The 21,034-nt window shown below is 38.8% G+C and overlaps 1 protein-coding gene across 8 annotated transcripts in view; it reads right to left on the reverse strand.

The window, feature by feature from the left end:
* Nucleotide 1: 1 nt before the first annotated feature.
* The window catches only part of magi2b (membrane associated guanylate kinase, WW and PDZ domain containing 2b), a 76,082-nt gene continuing 55,049 nt past the window's right edge, over nucleotides 2-21,034 (reverse strand). For 2 of the 8 annotated variants that reach the window (XM_057329201.1, XM_057329208.1), the window contains exons 12-24: nucleotides 17,461-17,492; nucleotides 14,534-14,711; nucleotides 13,406-13,441; nucleotides 12,910-13,025; nucleotides 9,771-9,966; nucleotides 9,249-9,428; nucleotides 7,859-8,044; nucleotides 7,247-7,634; nucleotides 6,334-6,526; nucleotides 6,046-6,189; nucleotides 5,280-5,418; nucleotides 4,919-5,007; nucleotides 7-4,133 (exon numbers count right to left, since the gene is read on the reverse strand). In XM_057329201.1, coding sequence (XP_057185184.1) covers nucleotides 4,077-4,133; nucleotides 4,919-5,007; nucleotides 5,280-5,418; nucleotides 6,046-6,189; nucleotides 6,334-6,526; nucleotides 7,247-7,634; nucleotides 7,859-8,044; nucleotides 9,249-9,428; nucleotides 9,771-9,966; nucleotides 12,910-13,025; nucleotides 13,406-13,441; nucleotides 14,534-14,711; nucleotides 17,461-17,492 — 1,934 coding nt within the window. In that variant the 3' untranslated portion in view covers nucleotides 7-4,076. Of the gene's footprint in view, nucleotides 4,134-4,918; nucleotides 5,008-5,279; nucleotides 5,419-6,045; nucleotides 6,190-6,333; nucleotides 6,527-7,246; nucleotides 7,635-7,858; nucleotides 8,045-9,248; nucleotides 9,429-9,770; nucleotides 9,967-12,909; nucleotides 13,026-13,405; nucleotides 13,442-14,533; nucleotides 14,712-17,460; nucleotides 17,493-21,034 lie in introns of all 8 variants that reach the window. The other 6 variants (XM_057329207.1, XM_057329202.1, XM_057329209.1 and 3 more) reach the window with 6 other exon arrangements.

Here is a 21,034-nt window from a genome sequence, read left to right on the forward strand (position 1 = left end):
CTTCAGGATTTGACTGGCTGAGAGGACCAGTTTAAACCAGTTTCTTCCTGTTGACACCAAAAAAAAACTTGTTTAGCAGGGTTTTTGTGATAACATTCTTTTAAATTACTTTCCATTCCATAACCGATGTAATAGTTTAATTTGCAAATTGAACCTTTATTATTTTCAGTGCTATAAAAACCTCTCAAAACGAGTCAAATGAAAATTACGAAATGCACTTTAAACCTTGTCAAGAGTTTATTTAACAGTATATCAGAATATCATACAGGTAAACAAGATTTTAGCAAAATTTATTATATCCATACTGTTGCATTTCATAAAAATATTTGATCACTTATTCTTTGAAACTATCAATAATACATTAAACCATATTTATAGGCGTACAGCTGTACAAGGTAAATACACATCTAACACTAGACAGTAATATTGATCTGAATGGGCCCCTGTATGTGCCATCTTTCACAGATTCAATATTTTCCCCGATAATATAAAATGTTTTTTTGTTTTTGTTCTTTTTTAGTTTTTCACAGCAGGCAGGATACAGCTTCAAACAGTAAAAGCTATGAGCTGTGCAATAAATGCATCCACACTTTTCCTTCACTGCTTCTGTTTGTGTCTTCATGTAAACAGCAGTTTAATTTAGCTCACTGCACCCAATGACGGGAATCTACAGGGTCTACAAATATAATGTGCTGGGTAAAAAAACATCAGTGAGATATGAACATGGGAGCATTTTATTGTGGCACATCACTGCCTAAAACATGTTCCTAATCAGTATTTTTCCTGTTTTTCAGTAAACAAAAAGACCTTAAATCCTATTTACGATGTCAAATTCATAAATGTATCTTTTCTCAAGGATGTTCAAATATTTGTACTGAAAAACAAGACAAAATAAGCTTAAATTGATATGCAACATTTTCAGTGCAGATACTGTATCCGAATATTCGGCGGTTCACCAAACTGCCTGAAAATCTCAAAGAAATTACATTCCACACACCCCAAAGCGTTTCCATTGGCACAGTTTTCAGCCTGTGATTAAAATGACAGGTGGAGAGCAGCATTAAATAATTTCACTAGTAAATGAATACAAAGTGGCAAGAACACTGCATGGCATAAAACCCTCTTCTCAAAACCCACAATGAGATTTCACCATAATTGTTTCTGTTGAACCCGATCATTTTGAAATTCTTCAGCACAGCAACGCATCCATCTAATGAAAAGTCAGAATGATGGAGGTATGAATATCACATCTTTCCTTTTAATACCCAGCATAGACAGCATCTTGATGTCTTCACTCATATTCTGTTATGGTTATGTCTACAGGTGTGATATTGATCACCTTTCTGCCATTAACAAAACATTAGGCTGCAACGTCTGCTTATAACAAAAGTGAAAACCCAATGTTCAGCTCTTAAGATGTATTTAATGTAGGATGCATATTATATACTGCTCTTTAGTCCTGCCAGTAAGGCACTCTGCCACATACAACTGGGTCCCACTTATTCGTGCTAGAGAGACCCAGAATTTGAGATCATTTCTCAGTCTCTCAGTTCTCAGCTAAACCTGTGTCCTAACCAGACATGAAGCAACAAAGCATCAGAAAAAAAGCGATAATTTACTGGTAAGGTGCTACGCCAAGATCCATTTGTCAGGGAATGCACGGACCCATACACTGTATAGACTAAATCCATAAATCATCTCCCAAATGCATAAAAGTAAATGTAACGGGGGTTTTACACCGACAGCGAAGGAACAAACTAAATGTAGTAATTCGTTTACAATAGGTATGACAAGGAGTGTTTCGAATTGACAAAAATTACAACTTTCCACAACTTACAAGTCTCTTTTGACATTAGCAACCTATGACAACTCAATGAAGATAAATTCAAATGTAGGATGGGACTTCGTCTTATGCTTTGGAACAATTGGATTAGGAAAAATGACTTGCAGTAAAGTAGTAGCCAGAAGTGATGTCCAAATTTGGAAACGTATGTCTTCACCCTTTATTCGTTTATTTTATTAATTATGAATTACAAATGTTCTGTGTTGAAGAGTTGTGCTTGGAGTGTAAACTGAAGCTCAGGTTTGAGAAAACTTGATGATTATACACAACACATGCACAAAGCTTTGAATCAAAGCCCAGGAGAATAAAAAAAATCAAAATATACATGAATATAAAATGTATAAAATTGTAGTCAGTGTATGCATTTGTTTCTGTGAGCTTTTTGTTTTTCTATGCATTTTTTGTATATTAGAATAAAATATTCACATATATTTACAAAGCTGTTGTTTGCCTTTTTTGCCAAATCATTTTGTTTAATATATACTTTAACAAAGTTGATTTTTCTTCACTTTGGTTTACTAAACACCTCATATTTTAATCAAACATGAAGCATTAATAGCAAATATTCTCTATATTGTTGCTTTCCTTCCGAAGTCTCAGAAATGGAAAATACACTGCACTGTGTTGTCAAGGTTGACAAGCACTTTTTAATGCTTTTTATTGGTTAGATATTTGCAAAACCCAGTGACAAACATAAAGGGCGACTAATAATAATGATTTATGGCAAAATATAAAAATCACGAAATATGGAGATACAAGGTTTTCAGAAGGACGGCAGTGATATATAAGGCCTTTAGTCATCACTTTTGGCCACTGCCACTGTCAACATTTTGAGTTGCTACATTTTTACGATTAGTCTTGTTTCATCGAGATAACACAGAGCAATGAATTGCTCACAAAATATCAAGAATGTATATTATGAAAATAAATGGATTTTAAACTTCAACGGTGACATCTCATTAATCCAAAACCCTGCTCCACATTACTGCATATAAAACATTACGTTTCTTCCGATTGCCTGTGATTACATACCGTCTCGCATCATTAACGCTCCCAGCGAAACAAACAAACTGCTTGTTGGTGAAATCTGGTTAGGACACATTGACTGCATTACTCCTGATCTCAAACCAAACAGTCCTTAAAAATGTGATCCCAGCTCGCCTAATTCGCTTCTGTGAACTACGAAAACCATCAGAGAAATGGGAATGGTACCCCAACTCCATTGGCGGCACAGTACAGTGAAAATGAGGCTGGAATGAAGTACTGAGGCCTTGAAAGCGTCTGCTTTTAAGCTTCATAAGAAAGACAGTATAGCAGTCCTTGCCTGGTTCAGTTTGTGATATGTAACCGGATGTTCAGCTGGGAACAACAGACCTAAATCATACCAATATAACATATCGTCACTGGTTCATTATTGGCATCTAAAGGGATCAATCCATGCGGTAGATTTGGCGATTGATATGCATTTACTTCCTTGTGTATTTCCCATAATTCAGCCCAAATGGGTTGGCGTCATACTTTACCTTGTATCTCCATTATCGGTCTGTTTGTGTCCTCTGTGTGTTTATTGTCAATGTTTCACGACGTCTATTGTAAATGTTGTTCCCACCAGACAGATAACAAAACTAAATACTCATGTGGTGTTCAAGTCATGTATACTTGGTTTCCTCGGAAATCTCTTTTCATGCTACACATATATTTTGCAATTTTCGACCCCCGGCACCACTGGGGGGCGACGGTGTGAACGACTTGAAATTATACAAAAAATAAACAACCTCCACGTGATAACAAAGAGAGAACTTGGGTCCACTGGACAGAAGAAAAAGGCTTTCAGAGTTCGGCCTGTTTCTCCATCAAAAGCATTTTCTCTGGATCCAAAATTACTTTTGGCTGTTCATCTGGACCGGTTATCGGATCATCGAGAAAAAACTTGGATCAATAAAGCAAGTGGGATGCGACAACACGCTGAGGTTGATATGTCAACATCTGTTCGTGAATATTTCCACTTTTACGAAATCTTGATCCGTCTCGATCCATTTTTGTTAGGCTGTTCAGACAGCTAGGTGGACCTGCCACCCTCTGTTCTTTGGGCGAACGCCCGCCCACCAAAACCGCCCACCGAGGGGCAGCGTGATTGGTCCAGACTGTCACACAATGCCATGAGGCCTTTCCAGGGTTCGAGGCTGGATGATGGGCGACGGCGAAGGGCGAGTGTCACGCTAGTGGGGTGAGACTACTTCCGACAAGGCAGGGGCGGCTGGAGAGAGAGAACTCCGGGAGGTGGCACAGTCTACCGAGAAACAAAAAACCTGTAAAGCACCTGTGGACATCTCACTTAAAGGGACAGTACACCCAAAATTTAAAATTCTGTCATCGTTTCCTCACCCGTGTCATTTTTTTAAACCTGTATAACTTTCTATCTTCTGAAGAACACGTAGATAAGATATTTTGAGGAACGTTGGTAACCAAACAGCATTGGCCCCCATTGACATCCATCGTATGGACACAAAACCACTGAGACATTTCTCGAAATATCTTCTTTTGTGTTCCACAGATGAAAGAGTCATATACAGGTTTTGAGCAACATGAGGGGGAACAAATAATAACATTTTTTAATTTTTGGTGAACTATCCCTTTAAAAGCATGAATACAGGTGAATTGACATATGAAGAGATTATTTCCAAAAAGAGATCACTTTTTTATCATGTTTTATTGTGTTAGTTAGCTGTATATTTTTAGTTATTATGGCTTAAATCAAAACAAACCAACTGCAGTTTGATTGATATTAATTGGAATGCACAACTAAAAAACATGATTTTTGAGATTTTTTAAAAACGGAGTTATCTCTTTTTGGAAATAAACTCTTCATATGTAAGAAACTAAGAATCAAAGCACACACACATGCATATATATGACAAAACACACGCACACACATACTTAAAAGAGAAGGTACAGCCAACTGCGTCAAATCAGAAAATACTCAGATGCACAAAGTGTATATACACACATGCAAACTAAAATAGAAGCACAGAGTGAATAGATCTGAATCAGAAAGACATGCAGCTTTCCACGAACCGTGTCTTTAGTGTGTCCCATTATGAAGAAATAGGGTGAGGCTAGAGTGTCACTTTTCATGCACATGGAAAGGTTGGTAGGTACCATTCCTACAGAACAGGAAGTACAAATCTGAACTATTGCATTATAGTCACAGAAGAGTTAGCAAATAGAATAGAGGAGTTAAAGAGAACTGTGGTAACGAGTCCATTTACGACTAAAGGGTTAATTCCATTTTTTTAAGTAATAGGGCAGATTATTAATTCAGGAATCAAGTGTACAGTGGAGGAAGTCTGGCTACCAAACATTTGTTTTGAGCAAAACAAATAATGCACAGAAGAAAGAAATAGTTTGGGGTCTTTAGGCCGAATGTGGTACCCACCATATTCGGGCACCTGTCCCGTGCCCCGTTTCAACAGCAGTCGCACGCGTCGACCACCGGCTTTGATGAGTTCGATGGCACGGGTGTGACTCATGTCTCTCGTACTCTCACCGTTGATTTCGATAATCTGATCTCCCACCTGCAACCATACAGAATTATGAGAGAATACATTTAATATTTTATTGCCTGAGAAATCAGTTTCTTGTTATATTCAATTGTCGGTTTAGTGGACAATATACAATTTAGAGGTGTCACAATATACCGGTATTAAAACTCAGTTATTAATATTGTTTTCATTTTATACATAATATCGTAATAGTATTGCGATCATTTGGCAATAATTTTAAGTTTTGCATTTAGAGCCACAATGTTTACAAACTCTCTCTGTCTCCCTACACTTGTATTTTGAGTTTAGATCATTCGTCAAAAAGAAAAAGAAACTGGACGGCATTTTTTACTGTATTTCTTTCGAAACCTGTATAGATCTCACGGTTATCGAGAATTGCAGCACGATAATCATGTTGTGGAAATATCGTGACATTCCTAATACAAATTTTCAATCAGAACTAAGTATTCCAGAAAGTTGTGTAATAAAAAACCTCCAATATACACGTACAGATAAAGCACGCATGACGACATTCATAATGCAGGAAACATTTAAAATAACATTTTGACAGTTTGGCCGTCAGACTTTAATTGCATCAAAATAAAACAAACAAACAAAGCTAACCATAACAAAACAACAAATGTTTGTGATTTTTCTCACTCTCATTCTGCCGTTGCGGATGGCGGGTCCGTCTTCGGCCAGTCTCAGAACAAACAGGTCCATTTTGTATTCCCGTCCTCCACGGATACTAAAGCCAAATCCCTTTACACTTTTCTCCAGTTCCACAGTGAAATAGTCATAGTCCTGTAATAAAAACCTCACCTTTAACCCTTAACCTAATCCCTTAATGCCTTTTATTGTCCCTTAATGATCTACTCTTAATGCTTAGTGTCAATCTCAAGGAATGTTTTATGTAACATAATAAGGTCACTAGGTTTGGTGAGGTACCTGTGGTCTGTAGTCAGTGATGGAGTGTTGTCTGTAGTCTATAAGAGCGGGTGGATGTCTGTACTCCATGGTCGGTGGCTGTCTGTAGTCGGCTACAGGAGGGTGTCTGTAGTCCACCGGCGGCTGTCTGTAATCTGTGTATGCGGCTTGGCAGATGTCGGGTTTGACATCCTGTCTGGCTTTCACCTCCGACCTGTAGCCACCAACAAGGTTAAATGAAGAGACAACAAAACTCACGATCAAGTAAACTCTACGGGAATGTTTCCCTAAATGCTACTGTGAGATATGAAGAACCCCTGTGTGAACATCACTGCTATAAATGTTGCATCACACATACCGAAAGAGCAAAACACTTGTTTGATTCTTTCTGAACGACTTCGTGAACTCCAGATCAAACTATTCACTCATGTGACTGATGTGACAGGGCTTTGCTTATTGGTCAGGTTATTAGTCTCGGTTCCAATTTTCCCAGTGCATATATCAGAGCGTTCCGGCGCCGACCCTGTGAGAAAACCGACAAGCCCTGCCTGAGAGGCATCTATTATTGAGGAGATATCCACAGGTAAATAATTTATCAGCAGGTGTTAAGTGATGTAACTTGTGCCGGTGTGAGGGGGGACAGGAGATGCATTAAGTGCAATGCGAGACTGCTGGAGGCACTTTGGTTTAAAGATAGACTGTGAGAAAAAGCAAACGCTCGTGGGGACGATTTGACTCCAAAATCAAGAGAAAGTTATATTTCGCATAGCTTTTTTAAAATACGTGACCAAATGTCTTCAACATGCTTGTGGATTCAGTCTTATATAACCAAGGCATGTACTGTATGTACATCCCACATATTTGTATTTGTTTGGTTTACAATTATTAAATATGAAATCAAATAACATGATCATTTGGCTCATGCAAACAGTACCGTGTGTCATGTAGATACAGCTGTGGCGGTACGGTCACTGATCCGATGGAGCTGGGCTGGGCCCCCGGCATGCCTGGATCCACAGCAGCAGCTGCGGCAGCCTGAGTTACCATTGAACCCGACTGCATGGCCTCCAGGCTGGGGTGATTCATAGGGACGCTGCTTTGAGTCACTGGTGGGTTGCTGTGTGTCGCTCCAGGGCCTGACTCCACCAGCAGGGGGCTGGGCTGTGTAGTGGCAGGGCTGGGATGAGGAGCAGGTGGGCTGGGTTGAGTTATGGAGGGGCTCTGCTGGGCTGCAGGGCTGGACTGGGTCTGAGGGCTGTGCTTCTGGGCCACCATAGGGCTCTGCTTCTCTGACGCGGGGCCGGAATGAGCACCATTTACATCTAGGACACAGACAGTATTTCATGTGAACATGTTTTGTCTTAAAGGGACAGTATCACGATTTTGGCGATGTCAGTATTAAAACGTCAGATGTAATTATTCATTATTATGAAACCTTGTATCTCCATATTTCGTGATTTTGATTTTTTTTGCCATAAATCATTATTATTGGTCAACCTTTATATTTGTCTCTGGGTTTTGCAAAAATCTAACCAATAAAACTCACCATCTTCAGGGATGATGTGCAAGGTGACGGTGAGTCCAGCGTCTTTGATCAGCTTGACAATGTCAGCGTGAGGCATGTTGATAATAGACTGACAGTTGACGGCCATGATACGGTCACCGACCTTCAGTTTCCCACAGCGATCGGCCGGACTGCCCTCAATGATGCGACCAATCTTATGTGGCACAGCTGGAAAACATAGGAATTGGTCATTTTTTAACATTAGTAAATGCTAACATTAGCTAACAATGAACGATTTAGTTTTCCAGCATTAATTAATCCCTGTTAATGTTAGTTCATGTCAATACAGTTATTCATGTTAATTCATGGTGCATTAACTAAGGTTAACAGACACAACGTTTGATTTTAATAATGTATTAGTAAATGCTAAAAAGATCATGAACTAACATTAATAAATGCTAGTGTAATGTTAGTATTGGTGTTAGTGTAATGTTAGTATTGGTGTTAGTGTAATGTTAGTATTGTTCATTGTTAGTTTATTTTAGCTAATGCATTAACTAATTGTTAACAATTAGCACCTTGTTGTAAAGTGTTACCAACTTCATGTATTTAATGCTAAATCAAGAGAAAACAACTAAATACCATTATGCATACAGAAAATTAAATGATTATAAAATTTTAAGCATTATATTCTGGACAATTGGGAACATTTCCCTGGTTTATATTTAATATATAACATAAAATTAAACATTTAAACATAAAATAATGTATGTACATAAATTACTATATGTAATTTATCATGATGCCATTAATGTAACGCCATGTCTACATCGGATGCTGCGTGACACGACACGGCTTATTCTAATGGGATTGTCGCGTTGCGCCGCATCCAGTGTGGACAAAATGTTAAATTATAATGGATTCTAATGCGTTTTATTGTCTTTTGTCGCATCGCGCTGCATCTGGTGTAGACACGGTGTAAAGATATTACTTAAATGACGTATTTCAATAAAAAACATTATATTACAATAATTATGAATATGAATTTGTTACAATACAATAATAAAAAACACTATGGAGAATAATGGGAATTAAAAAAGCAAAACGATAATTCATTCTTCCGTCTTTTGCTTTTGTAGTGAAATGTAATCTGGCTGTGTTTTGACAAGCTTGATTCACCCCTATGCGGTTAACATCCATCAGCTATTATCACGCATACTTCCTTTGAAAGGAAATGACTATCAAAGCTTTGATGTAGCATAAATCTTACATGAACCTTGATGTGTCAAAACACTGTCATCCGTGACACATTCAGAGCCTGATTCTATACTTATAATACATCTGCATATTAAACTGAACTTTAGTCAAAGCTGAAAAACAGTCTCTAGGTTATCAAAATGTTTACAAAAGCATCAGGTCTGCAATGTCTTACTTATCGTGGTTGTGGTCTCTGGTCGATTTAGCGAGCTGATGATGACAAATCCAAAGCCTTCGCTTTCCTTGCGATGGATAACTACATCAGTGGTGGGTGGCAGGTTGACCGGGCACACGGCGTGACCCCGGGGGGAGCTGCTTTGATTGCCCAACGCACCGTTTTCCTCGCACGGCTGACCTGCAGGTGGCAGCACATACAATGTTAGTCACCACTGACATAACCACAGCAAAAGTTATGACCAAACACAACTACATACAATTTACCTTACAGTCTAAAATAAAATACAAAGTGAAATTTCTTTTTATTACAATGAATGTGGATAGGGACCTACAGAGTCAACTTTTCAGATTTTTTAGTTTTGAGTGTACTGTCCCTTTAAGGATTCCTGCTTACATTAAAAGCAATCCAAATGTTTGATCTCTCATGAATGATGTTCTACTTTTAAAACTGCTCCTGGACAATCTGGGTGTGATGTCACTGGAAGGTTTTTTAATGTAGGGAGCATTGCCGTCCACTCACCCTGCTGCATCAGAACTCTCCTCCTCACGGTCAGAGTGACCTGTCCGTTCCGTGCAGCTGCGTGCATGAGGTCGATGACGTAACGGTGCGGTCTCCCCGCCACGAGCATCCTGTCGACGGAGAACAGCTCGTCTCCCGGTCGTAGCCTGCCGTCCCGCTCCGCAGGGCTGTTCTCTATGATCGCTCCTATTACAATCTGTGAGGGGAAATTAGTTGTCAAGTTAATGTGAACAGACATTCCGTCTCAATTATACTTCTCACTAATTTGACACGTTTCATTTCTTAGAAATGTTATATAATTAAGCAATTTAACAGCTAACATTCCAAAAGACATTTGGAAGAATGCTTGTTGTAACCAGACAGAGTTTTGCCCCCATCATAGTAGCTAAAAATTACTTTTTGAAGATATTTTGAAGAATGTAGGACAGCAAACAGTTCTGGGGCACTTTTGACTACCATTTTATTTTTTCCTACTATGGTAGTCAATGGGGGGCAAAATCTGTCTGATTATAAGCATTCTTCCAAATATCTTTCTCTGTGTGCATCAGAACAAAGAAATGTATACAGATTTGGAACAGCTCGAAGGTGAGTAAATGATGACAGAATTTTCATTTTTGGGTGATGTATCCCTTTAAATCAAAAGCATGAATCATCACCAACAGATTGAAATATATCTACATGCTGTTACGATATCCTCATACTTTGCCACATTTCGATCTAATGGATCTACACTCACCTAAAGGATTATTAGGAACACCTGTTCAATTTCTCATTAATGCAATTATCTAATCAACCAATCACATGGCAGTTGCTTCAATGCATTTAGGGGTGTGGTCCTGGTCAAGACAATCTCCTGAACTCCAAACTGAATGTCAGAATGGGAAAGAAAGGTGATTTAAGCAATTTTGAGCGTGGCATGGTTGTTGGTGCCAGACGGGCCGGTCTGAGTATTTCACAATCTGCTCAGTTACTGGGATTTTCACGCACAACCATTTCTAGGGTTTACAAAGAATGGTGTGAAAAGGGAAAAACATCCAGTATGCGGCAGTCCTGTGGGCGAAAATGCCTTGTTGATGCTAGAGGTCAGAGGAGAATGGGCCGACTGATTCAAGCTGATAGAAGAGCAACTTTGACTGAAATAACCACTCGTTACAACCGAGGTATGCAGCAAAGCATTTGTGAAGCCACAACACGCACAACCTTGAGGCAGATGGGCTACAACAGCAGAAGACCCCACCGGGTACCACTCATCTCCACTACAAATAGGAAAAAGAGGCTACAATTTGCACGAGCTCACCAAAATTGGACAGTTGAAGACTGGAAAAATGTTGCCTGGTCTGATGAGTCTCGATTTCTGTTGAGACATTCAAATGGTAGAGTCAGAATTTGGCGTAAACAGAATGAGAACATGGATCCATCATGCCTTGTTACCACTGTGCAGGCTGGTGGTGGTGGTGTAATGGTGTGGGGGATGTTTTCTTGGCACACTTTAGGCCCCTTAGTGCCAATTGGGCATCGTTTAAATGCCACGGCCTACCTGAGCATTGTTTCTGACCATGTCCATCCCTTTATGACCACCATGTACCCATCCGCTAATGGCTACTTCCAGCAGGATAATGCACCATGTCACAAAGCTCGAATCATTTCAAATTGGTTTCTTGAACATGACAATGAGTTCACTGTACTAGAATGGCCCCCACAGTCACCAGATCTCAACCCGATAGAACATCTTTGGGATGTGGTGGAACGGGAGCTTCGTGCCCTGGATGTGCATCCCACAAATCTCCATCAACTGCAAGATGCTATCCTATCAATATGGGCCAACATTTCTAAAGAATGCTTTCAGCACCTTGTTGAATCAATGCCACGTAGAATTAAGGCAGTTCTGAAGGCGAAAGGGGGTCAAACACCGTATTAGTATGGTGTTCCTAATAATCCTTTAGGTGAGTGTATATCAGACACACAATAACATCTAGACGCTCCCTTAAATACCTGTATAAGCTGTAATAAGGCTATCATGCTCACTGCTAGTTATTAAAACTATTGCTCATCATTTAATAAAGAGGCAATTATAGCTCCAATCCATTGTAATTCCTTTCATCGGTGTAATTGTCTACTTTGAATGTGTAATTTGTGTGGTTTAAGGTGCATTTACATTCAAAAGGCTATTTTATTATGAAATCTATAAATTTACCTATATTGGATGTACACTACTGTTGAAAAGTTTCACTCGACACACTCCACTGAAATGCGTTTCAGAAATGAGAAATATTTTATTCTGTAAGTGTATGATTCAATGTTTACAATTACTTTTGTAGAGAAAAATATAATTGTCCCAACATAATGACTTTTATTAGAAAATTACATTATTTAAAATCAAATCGAAATGGACGTCTTGGGCCATATAATGAAGGAAAAGAAGCCAATAAGAGCTCATGTTAGAGCTGGCTGATAAAATGCCAAGTGTACAATTTTGCAAATTCTAGGCAAAGATGCTAGAATATAAAATAGCTCATGTCTTTTGGACACTTTTACGCACAAACTTCCTATAGTTTTGACGTTTTTACTATTATTCTAATTTGAACGGTAGTGTACGTACATCCTTTAAAACATGAATATAAAACTTTTCAAAACATTTTACTGGTTAGATATTTTCAAAACCCACAGTTACTAATAATAATAATTTATGGCCAAAAAAGAATATGGAGAAACAAGATTTCAGAAGGACAGCAGCGATATGGATATTAATGTGTGATTAAAATCTATTAAATCATAATGAAATGCAAATATGCATATCGCAACACTTGATATATTTGTAAATTTACATCACCGTGATACTTTACAAAGAAGCATAGTATTACCATGTTTGAAAAACAATGGTACATTCAGAAAAACAAACAGAATTCATCGTATTATGCTTTGTTCCAAAAAACAGTATTTACCATAGCACTTGTCCAAACAAACATGGTATTACCATAGTACATATCCAAAATATATGTCTTTTGTAAAGTGCAGTAACTGAAACAGGAAACAGAAATGAAATGTTCAGTTGTCTGCTTCCGTTTACTGCTCGTGGAGCTGTACAGATATGAACCAACAGGTCCATCACTAGTATCTGTTTATCCTGCCCCATACGAGCCTTGTCACGGGCCTCCGGACTCACTGCTTGCACCGCCTCGTCTCCACCCAGAATCCTGAAGCCAAAACCGGTCTTCTCTCGCAGCAGGTGCACCTCCACTTCCTGATACTCCACACCTGTGACACAAGAACATCTGTAGAGATCATACACTGAGGATTCAAGTCTGTTTGAATAAAGGGTGCTTGCTGGAGGATGATCGCATGCTGTATCCAGGGACCAGAATAACATTTTATCCCATAGCAACACCCTAGCAACCAGCCAAAGAACCTATTTAACTATACCAGTATGAGATTAGAGAATTTATAAATAAACTCTGTTAAACCTTTGACTATGAAGTTGTTGGCAGATCACAACGCACTGAAAATAATAAAAAAGAAGAGCGGTTACCGCCAACTCATTAATTCATTCACGGTACTGTCATTAATTTATGCAGCATAATTGGATCAAACTGTCATCTCCAGCTTTGTGTTTTATATTACATAATGCAAAAGCTTGCCTGTAGAGTCCATTAATGTCCGAAGTGGAGCTGGCTCTGTCAAGAGAAACGAGCGTCAATAAGTATTCAATAATCCTTTGTTTAATCGTCTGGTATCATTTTGCTGTTTTTGATATAGAGTTAATTTATGTGTGAATCTCACAAAACCTGTCACGAACGTCAATAAAAGACGGAAATGAGAAATATTTTTCATATCAATTTTCAGACTTGTTTAAATCATTTTATTAATGCCTGCTTTTCACTACATATGAGTTAAAACTACACACAACACGTGCAAATGTAAGATGTAATCAAACTTAGTTTCTGAAGTAATTTTTTTCAGTAATTTCACATCTCTTAACAAGTTTCGTGAAAGCTACTTTTCAAATAATGTACAAATCAAAAGTTTTATCATCTTAAAAATAGTGCTTATTTTAATTATGCCAATGTTTTTATTGGAGGGGGGGTGTTTACATTTCATTTTGATCTAATTTTTGCTCATTTTATTAAATTGAATAAAAAAATCATTTTTATGTTTATTTATTTTTCGCAAATCACATTTTCATGCATTTAAAAGGGTGATATGATACGGCTAAAACTAATATTATCGTTTGTTTTAGATGTAATACAATGTGTATACACGATTTAAGGTTCCACATACCGTGCATGTTTGTATCTCCTCTTTGCCTCGCCTCTCTGAAACGCACAGATTTTTTACGAAGCTCATTGCTCTGAAAAGCGAGGTGTGCTATGATTGGCCAGTTAACCAGTGCGTAGTGATTGGTTGAATACCATACTCTTACCATATTTGGAACATCAGGTTCCAAAGCAATTGTACTGACAGGTACACCCACCTTACTTACGTATACATTTGGGCGGTCTTAGTCAAATCATACCATTTACTGATGTAGATTTGTTGGGGTGTGGTTACACGAGGTGTTTCAGGCAGGTCTGGGTGAGCATTTGCTTTTAGATAGAATGCTTCTTTTGTTCCCACACTTTAATTGTTGCAATTTTACGTGTCTAATACATGCGTGGGCAACTTATAACACACCAAAGACACCGAAAAACACGTGTTCGCGCCATATGACCGCTTTACGTAAAAGTACATCAACGCTGTAAAAAGCACACACAACAGCTTCGACTTACGCCTGCTTTCGTAAATGGCGCGTGACTTCTCGTAGAGGTCATAGGGGTCGGGTTTGCCCAGGTGGAAGCCCTCTGTGTCTGGAACAGAGGAGCGATGGAGCGTCTGGCCTGGATGTGGGGCACCGTGGGGGTGAAGCGTGGTTGACAAGCTGGTCTGAGGGCTTCCTTGAGGGTCCCACTGAAAAACAAACAAATATACGGTGAACTCTTAATAACCAAGTAACTTTGTCATTTAAGATGTCTTGGATGGCTTATGCTCACAATTTCTTAAGAACATATTCAACATATTTTACGTCATAGATAATGTGATGCATAAATATAAATTGCATAAATTGTTGGTTTACTTTAAACCAAGGACCAATCGTCATCAATTCCTGCTATGAGCGGACAAAAAAAATCTAGATGCTAAACATCTCTTACGCAGACCCTTTCACATTCTGTGTAGGATAAAGATGATCCTTGACATTGTTCCTTGACATTGTTCCTGTGAGACGACAGTTTAGCAGTTGAGTCGTTCTCTGAAGGTTCAGGGAGAGAGATGAATTAAGCCCTAATAGAGGGACCAAAGTGTGAACCTGTGTATCTGTGCTTTAGTTATGAGCCCCGAGGGCTAATGGATCCTATTTCCTGTGAGCTGCTCATTTCACCTCCGGTGCCCTTCTTAACCTGCTGACTCCACCACAAGCCCTGGATCCAGCCGACCTGGACAGCTTCCTAAAACATATGTATCTCACAATGGGATGAACGTAAACGCACAAGAAATGACATATGCCCGGTTCTAGAAATAAAATGCTAAATAAAAGTGTTAAATAAAGTGTTATAATGTAGAACAATGCTCTAGTTATTATAGTTTTGATTTCAGTTTTACTGTAGTTTTATTCATATTTTGAATTAACTTTTATTTTTACATTTTCTTAGGTGCTTTTGTCATTTTATTATTTTTGTTTATTTTTTATTTTGCTATGTTGATTTTATTTTAATTTCAGTTTAGCTTATTTTTCATTTATTTTTAGTTAATAATTTAAGTGCCTTAACTTAAACTCATGTCACTTTGTGCATAGCCAATATTCCTAATTTTCATTTATCTTAGTACTATTTATAATACTTAGGCCGGCATTTTATTTTAATTTAAATAAACAGAAATGTTTTAATAGTTTTAGCAAAGTACAATAAACTTTAATCAACAGTAAAGCATTTGTGGAATGAAGATATCCTGCGATGCAAGGCAACCATTTCTTAAAAAAAAAAAACGTTCACCCAAAACTTAAATTCGGTCATCATTTACTTGCTGTCCCTGGTCCCCATCCATTGTCATTCTATAGAAATTAGATATGCCTTTGTGTTTGACAAAGAACAAACATAAACACTCTCATATTCTCCCAAACATGGATGATGTACAGTAAGTAAATGATAATTGGCAAGTAAATGTATTCACTATCTTTTTTCTTAAGTTTTTGGGATCTTTTGATCTTGATGGCCACCATCCACTTTTAACGTTTGCACAAAAGCATACTCAATATTCTGAAAAAAAATCACCTGTATATCACAATAAAAACAAACTTACTTGAGGATGACATGAGAGCAGGTATATAATAGAATTTTGGGGATACACTGTCCCTTTAAGTCTTACATCTGCGAATTCCATTTTACAAAACAAGCAGTTCTGTTTTTAAACCCAGCAGAGCAACAGCAAATAAATAAATAAATAAACACACGACAGCATGATTGAGTCTGTGGGTCTCGGGGACAGAGGCAGAGGAATATAAATTGAGTATCACCTGCATAATCTTTGCTCTGAATAATTTCTCTTCCTGATAAACACATTCCCCCACGCTCCGCAAACACGCGTGCTAAAAAAGCCTCGCTTAGCTGTCAGTTAAAGCTCTCTGTTTCCTAACACGGAAGCACAAGAGGCATACTGATGAAGCGGGCCACCCATGGCGATGGCGTTAATGCATCTGTCACCCGGGACATTTCCATGCCGGGTTTCATCAGAGCGTTACCTAGAGCATCACTAAACACGTGCTGAGACTAAGAACTCGTGCCCGCCGCGCACACAGCGATTTCTCCTGAACGCCGATCCCAGATTGATGCTGTTCCTTTGAGCCGCTGGGGGATTCTGGCCATCAGAAGCTGGTCTGAGATCAGTGCAAAAAGGGCTGCTGTTACCCTGAGGTGCGCAGGTGGTCAAATCCTCTTATGTGTGACATGATTTAATAATTTCTCGAGTGATGCTGATGCAGAATCACAGCTTTTAAAATGCCATCAGTGTACCTGCCCCAACTGAGGAATATTAGAATGCAAGTATTGAACAAAATCCTTTCCTGACTGGAATATTAATGATGTTTTGTCACTTGATGACGATGGCAACACAATTTTTGAGTTAGAAAATGCTAAAAGCTAAATAAAGAGCATAGAAATATACACGGGTTACATAAGTGTGCACTTATGTATATTACGAAAATATAAAGTTAACGCAGCCTTATTCCAGCTCAAAGATAGGAAAACAATTCCGCAAACTTAATTAAATTCAATTTTAAATTGTTTCATTTATAATAGGGCTTTTCAACGATGAATCGTGAAAAAAGTTTACGTTTATATAATATATGTCTGTGTACTGTGTATATTTATTTTGTATTTATAAACACATAAACATACATCTACATATTTAGAGAATATTTGCATGTATATATTTATATATAATTTAAATTGTATATAAACATTTATCGATTTTTATATTTTTCTTAAATATATACACGTGTATGTGTATATAAATATAAAATTATGCACAGCGCACAGACATATATTATGTAAACACAAACGTTTATTCTGAATGCGATTAATCACGATTCATTGTTTAACTGCACTTATTTATTATTTATTTAATTTAAGATTCATTTAATAAGCTAAATAAAATATCAATTTACCTGTTTTGTGGGATCCCAGGACGTAAAGAGACCTATGGGAAAATGGGAGAGAGAAACATGAATATACTAGTTGATACACCTTTGTTTTTCACGAATAGGTAAAACTGAATTTAAGTTTTAAATTGAAGAATTTAAAATAAAATATAATACATTATATAAAATGCAAACCATTATATAATGATATAAATATAATAAACACAGTGCTGGTCCTTTTTCTCTTCAAGTTGTGCTGGAGGCTTTAATGTGAGCTAGGTTTGCTCCATTAACTTGAGGTAAATACATCATTAGCTTGAAGCCAAGCTTTTCTAAAGAAAGCACCAAAACTGTGCGTCCAAATAGCACTTACCACTATAAAGACGACAGTAAAACCTGCCTTCAACTAGGTTTATTCATTTTCCCAAGAAAACGTGAATGTTGCTTGCCTAAGCAAAAATCGCCACTGCGAGGCTATACGGTGATGCTTGTTTGCCGAAATAATCAAGGTAGGCAATCAGTTTCATCTTTATAAATGGTTTCTAGGGTGTCCTGTGTGGTTGCTTAGTGAGAGCCTGTTCCTATATTTCTATGATATCTTGGTCCCTATATACAGCGCGGCTTGGATTTAAATCTATGGGAATTCTTTCCAGTTTTATCACAAGATAAAAAAACTGTAAACAGACAAGCCATGTGAGATATTCGAGACATCTCTCATGTCTGGAACACAAATGGAGCTGAAGTTACGAGCACACATTTCGAAGAAATCTACAACAATAAATACATATATCTCTAGGTCTTTTATCTGTAATGCAAAAATCTACCACCAAGATTCAGTTTTTCAGCCTAGAAGATGAATTTATTACCATTTTCTCCTACTGTGATGTGAGAAAGCAAAGGTTACTATTTGTGATTCATCTGCAATGTGAGTAAATTCAGACGGAGATTTTCTGACAATGACTTTGGTCTGAATTTTATTACGGACTATAATGCATCCGCGCATGTGATTTTGTGTGCATGCAAATGTGCATGAACATGTGTGGTTTACATGACTCTGTATGTGTGTGTTTTGAACAGAACTCAGGGGCAAGACATTTATATGCCTACTTAAACTAACAGGATTACATCAGACGCTATATGACCAGGACAGGACTTGGCAGTGAGGGGCTAAACATAAAGCCCCTGGCAAACACGTGCCACTCCATAGGACCTCATCCTCCCCCAGCGCTTCTATAAATGCCATATGGACAACATAGAATGAAGAACCTTGCAGTAGTTTAGATGTAATACTTCAATGATTTGAAAAAAAAATCCTGTTATCATTTATTCACCCTCATGTGGTTCAAAGTGGCATGCGAGTCTTTTTTCATTGGAACACAAAAGAAGATATTTTGAGAAAAGTCTCTGTAGTTTTGTGTCCTTACAATGTACTGTAAGTCAATTGGGGCCAAGTGTTGTTTGGTTACCAACATTCTTCAAAATATCTTCTTTTGTGTTTGGAATGGTGTGAGGGTGAATAAACAGAAATGGAATAGAACACTTTCATTTTGGGTCTCTTTAATGTGACTTAACTTCGTTTATAAATTTGGAAAATAAAATCCAGTCGAATGCCATGTTATGTCAATGGCATCATCCAGACTGTTGAAACCCAGGGCTGTTAGTTCATGTCATGACTGAACCGAGTGTTTCTCTCAGGTGGAGTCTGAAAGGTGAGTCAGAGAGAATCACCAGAGACTCGGGGTGACTGTCAGCTCCGAGTTACTCTGAGACCCATATGAAATACAGTAAAGAGGATGTGAGGGAGCTGTCGGCACTGCTGAAATGCCATGGCCCTGATATTTCCAACAATCGGAGGAGTCAGAGGAGTACAGTTATCGCCTCGCACCTGTCTGTCCACTCGTACCCGAGATGTCAATAATCCTGACAAAAGACCGGCAGAGAGGAAGATGGATGAGGAGTTTGTGCACTGTATGCTGTAAATCAACCATTCTGGTTACAATTCGCCTATTCAACATTTGGAAAATTTCTGTTGTATTTTCCACTGTGTCTGTTGGCGAAAAATGAGATTATTTTAGGGCTGCAACAACTAATCGACAAAATCTATAATAATCGATAATGAAATTCGTTGTCAACGAATTTCATTATCGATTAGTTGGTCTGTGACGTCACTTGCGAGCTGCGCAGTTACAAATCAAGCGCGTCTTCTTCCCTTTCAAAATTACCGTTTTAGATGTGTCTCTCCGTGCAGCATGAGCTGCGCAGTTTTAAATGTCAGACGTGTCTCTCCGTGGATGCGTCTCTTTGTGCAGCGCAAGATGCGCAGTTTTAAAGTCACACGTGTCTCGCCGTGCTGCACGAGGTGCGCAGTTTGAAAGTCACACGTGTCTCTCCATGCAGCGCGAGGTGCGCAGTTTGAAAGTCACACGTGTCTCTCCGTGGATGCGTCTCTTTGTGCAGCGCAAGTTGCGCAGTTTTAAAGTCACACGTGTCTCGCCGTGCTGCACGAGGTGCGCAGTTTGAAAGTCACACGTGTCTCTCCGTGCAGCGCGAGGTACGCAGTTATAAAGTCACACGTGTCTCTCCGTGGATGCGTCTCTCCGTGTTGCGCAGTTTTAAAGTCACACGTGTCTCTCGGTGCGTGCGTCTCTTCGTGCAGCGCGAGGTGCGCAGTTTTAAAGTCCGACGTGTCTCTCCGTGCAGCGCGAGGTACGCAGTTATAAAGTCACACGTGTCTCTCCGTGGATGCGTCTCTCCGTGCGGCACATGTTGCGCAGTTTTAAAGTCACACATGTCTCGCCGTGCTGCACGAGGTGCGCAGTTTGAAAGTCACACGTGTCTCTGCGTGCAGCGCGAGGTACGCAGTTATAAAGTCACACGTGTCTCTCCGTGGATGCGTCTCTCCGTGTTGCGCAGTTTTACGCAGTTTTAAAGTCACACATGTCTCGCCGTGCTGCACGAGGTGCGCAGTTTGAAAGTCACACGTGTCTCTGCGTGCAGCGCGAGGTACGCAGTTATAAAGTCACACGTGTCTCTCCGTGGATGCGTCTCTCCGTGTTGCGCAGTTTTAAAGTCAGACGTGTCTCTCGGTGCATGCGTCTCTCCGTGCAGCGCGAGGTGCGCAGTTTTAGAGTCCGACGTGTTCTGCATGCATCTCTTCAAGCTGCGCAGTTTTAAAGTTTAAAGGGGAGAGGTGTTTTAAATGACAAAATTAAAGATTATATTAGTAAAACCCAATTTGTGGCGTTTGCACTTTGCAAAGTACATATTAGGCTAAATACTCTGATTTGGGGGTTTATTTAGTTCAGAGGTGGGTAACAAAATACATTTACTTGAGTACTGTACTTAAGTACACTTTTTGAGTATTTGTACTGAAGTATTACTTTTTCTGTTTACTTTTTACTGTACTTCACTACATTTTAATGACAAATATCTCACTTTTCATGGCACAAAAAAATGATTTCCTTGGCCGACCCTCCCCTCGCTCCCACATTTGGGAGAGACTATTGTCAGTTGCTTCTAATATGACACACCTGAATCAACTCACCAGGTGTATTAATTATGGAGACATTCACAACATTTTGGGAGAAGGCTAATGAGTTCA

The sequence above is a fragment of the Triplophysa rosa genome, linkage group LG3 (assembly GCF_024868665.1).
Source record: "Triplophysa rosa linkage group LG3, Trosa_1v2, whole genome shotgun sequence".
Lineage (NCBI taxonomy): Eukaryota > Metazoa > Chordata > Actinopteri > Cypriniformes > Nemacheilidae > Triplophysa > Triplophysa rosa.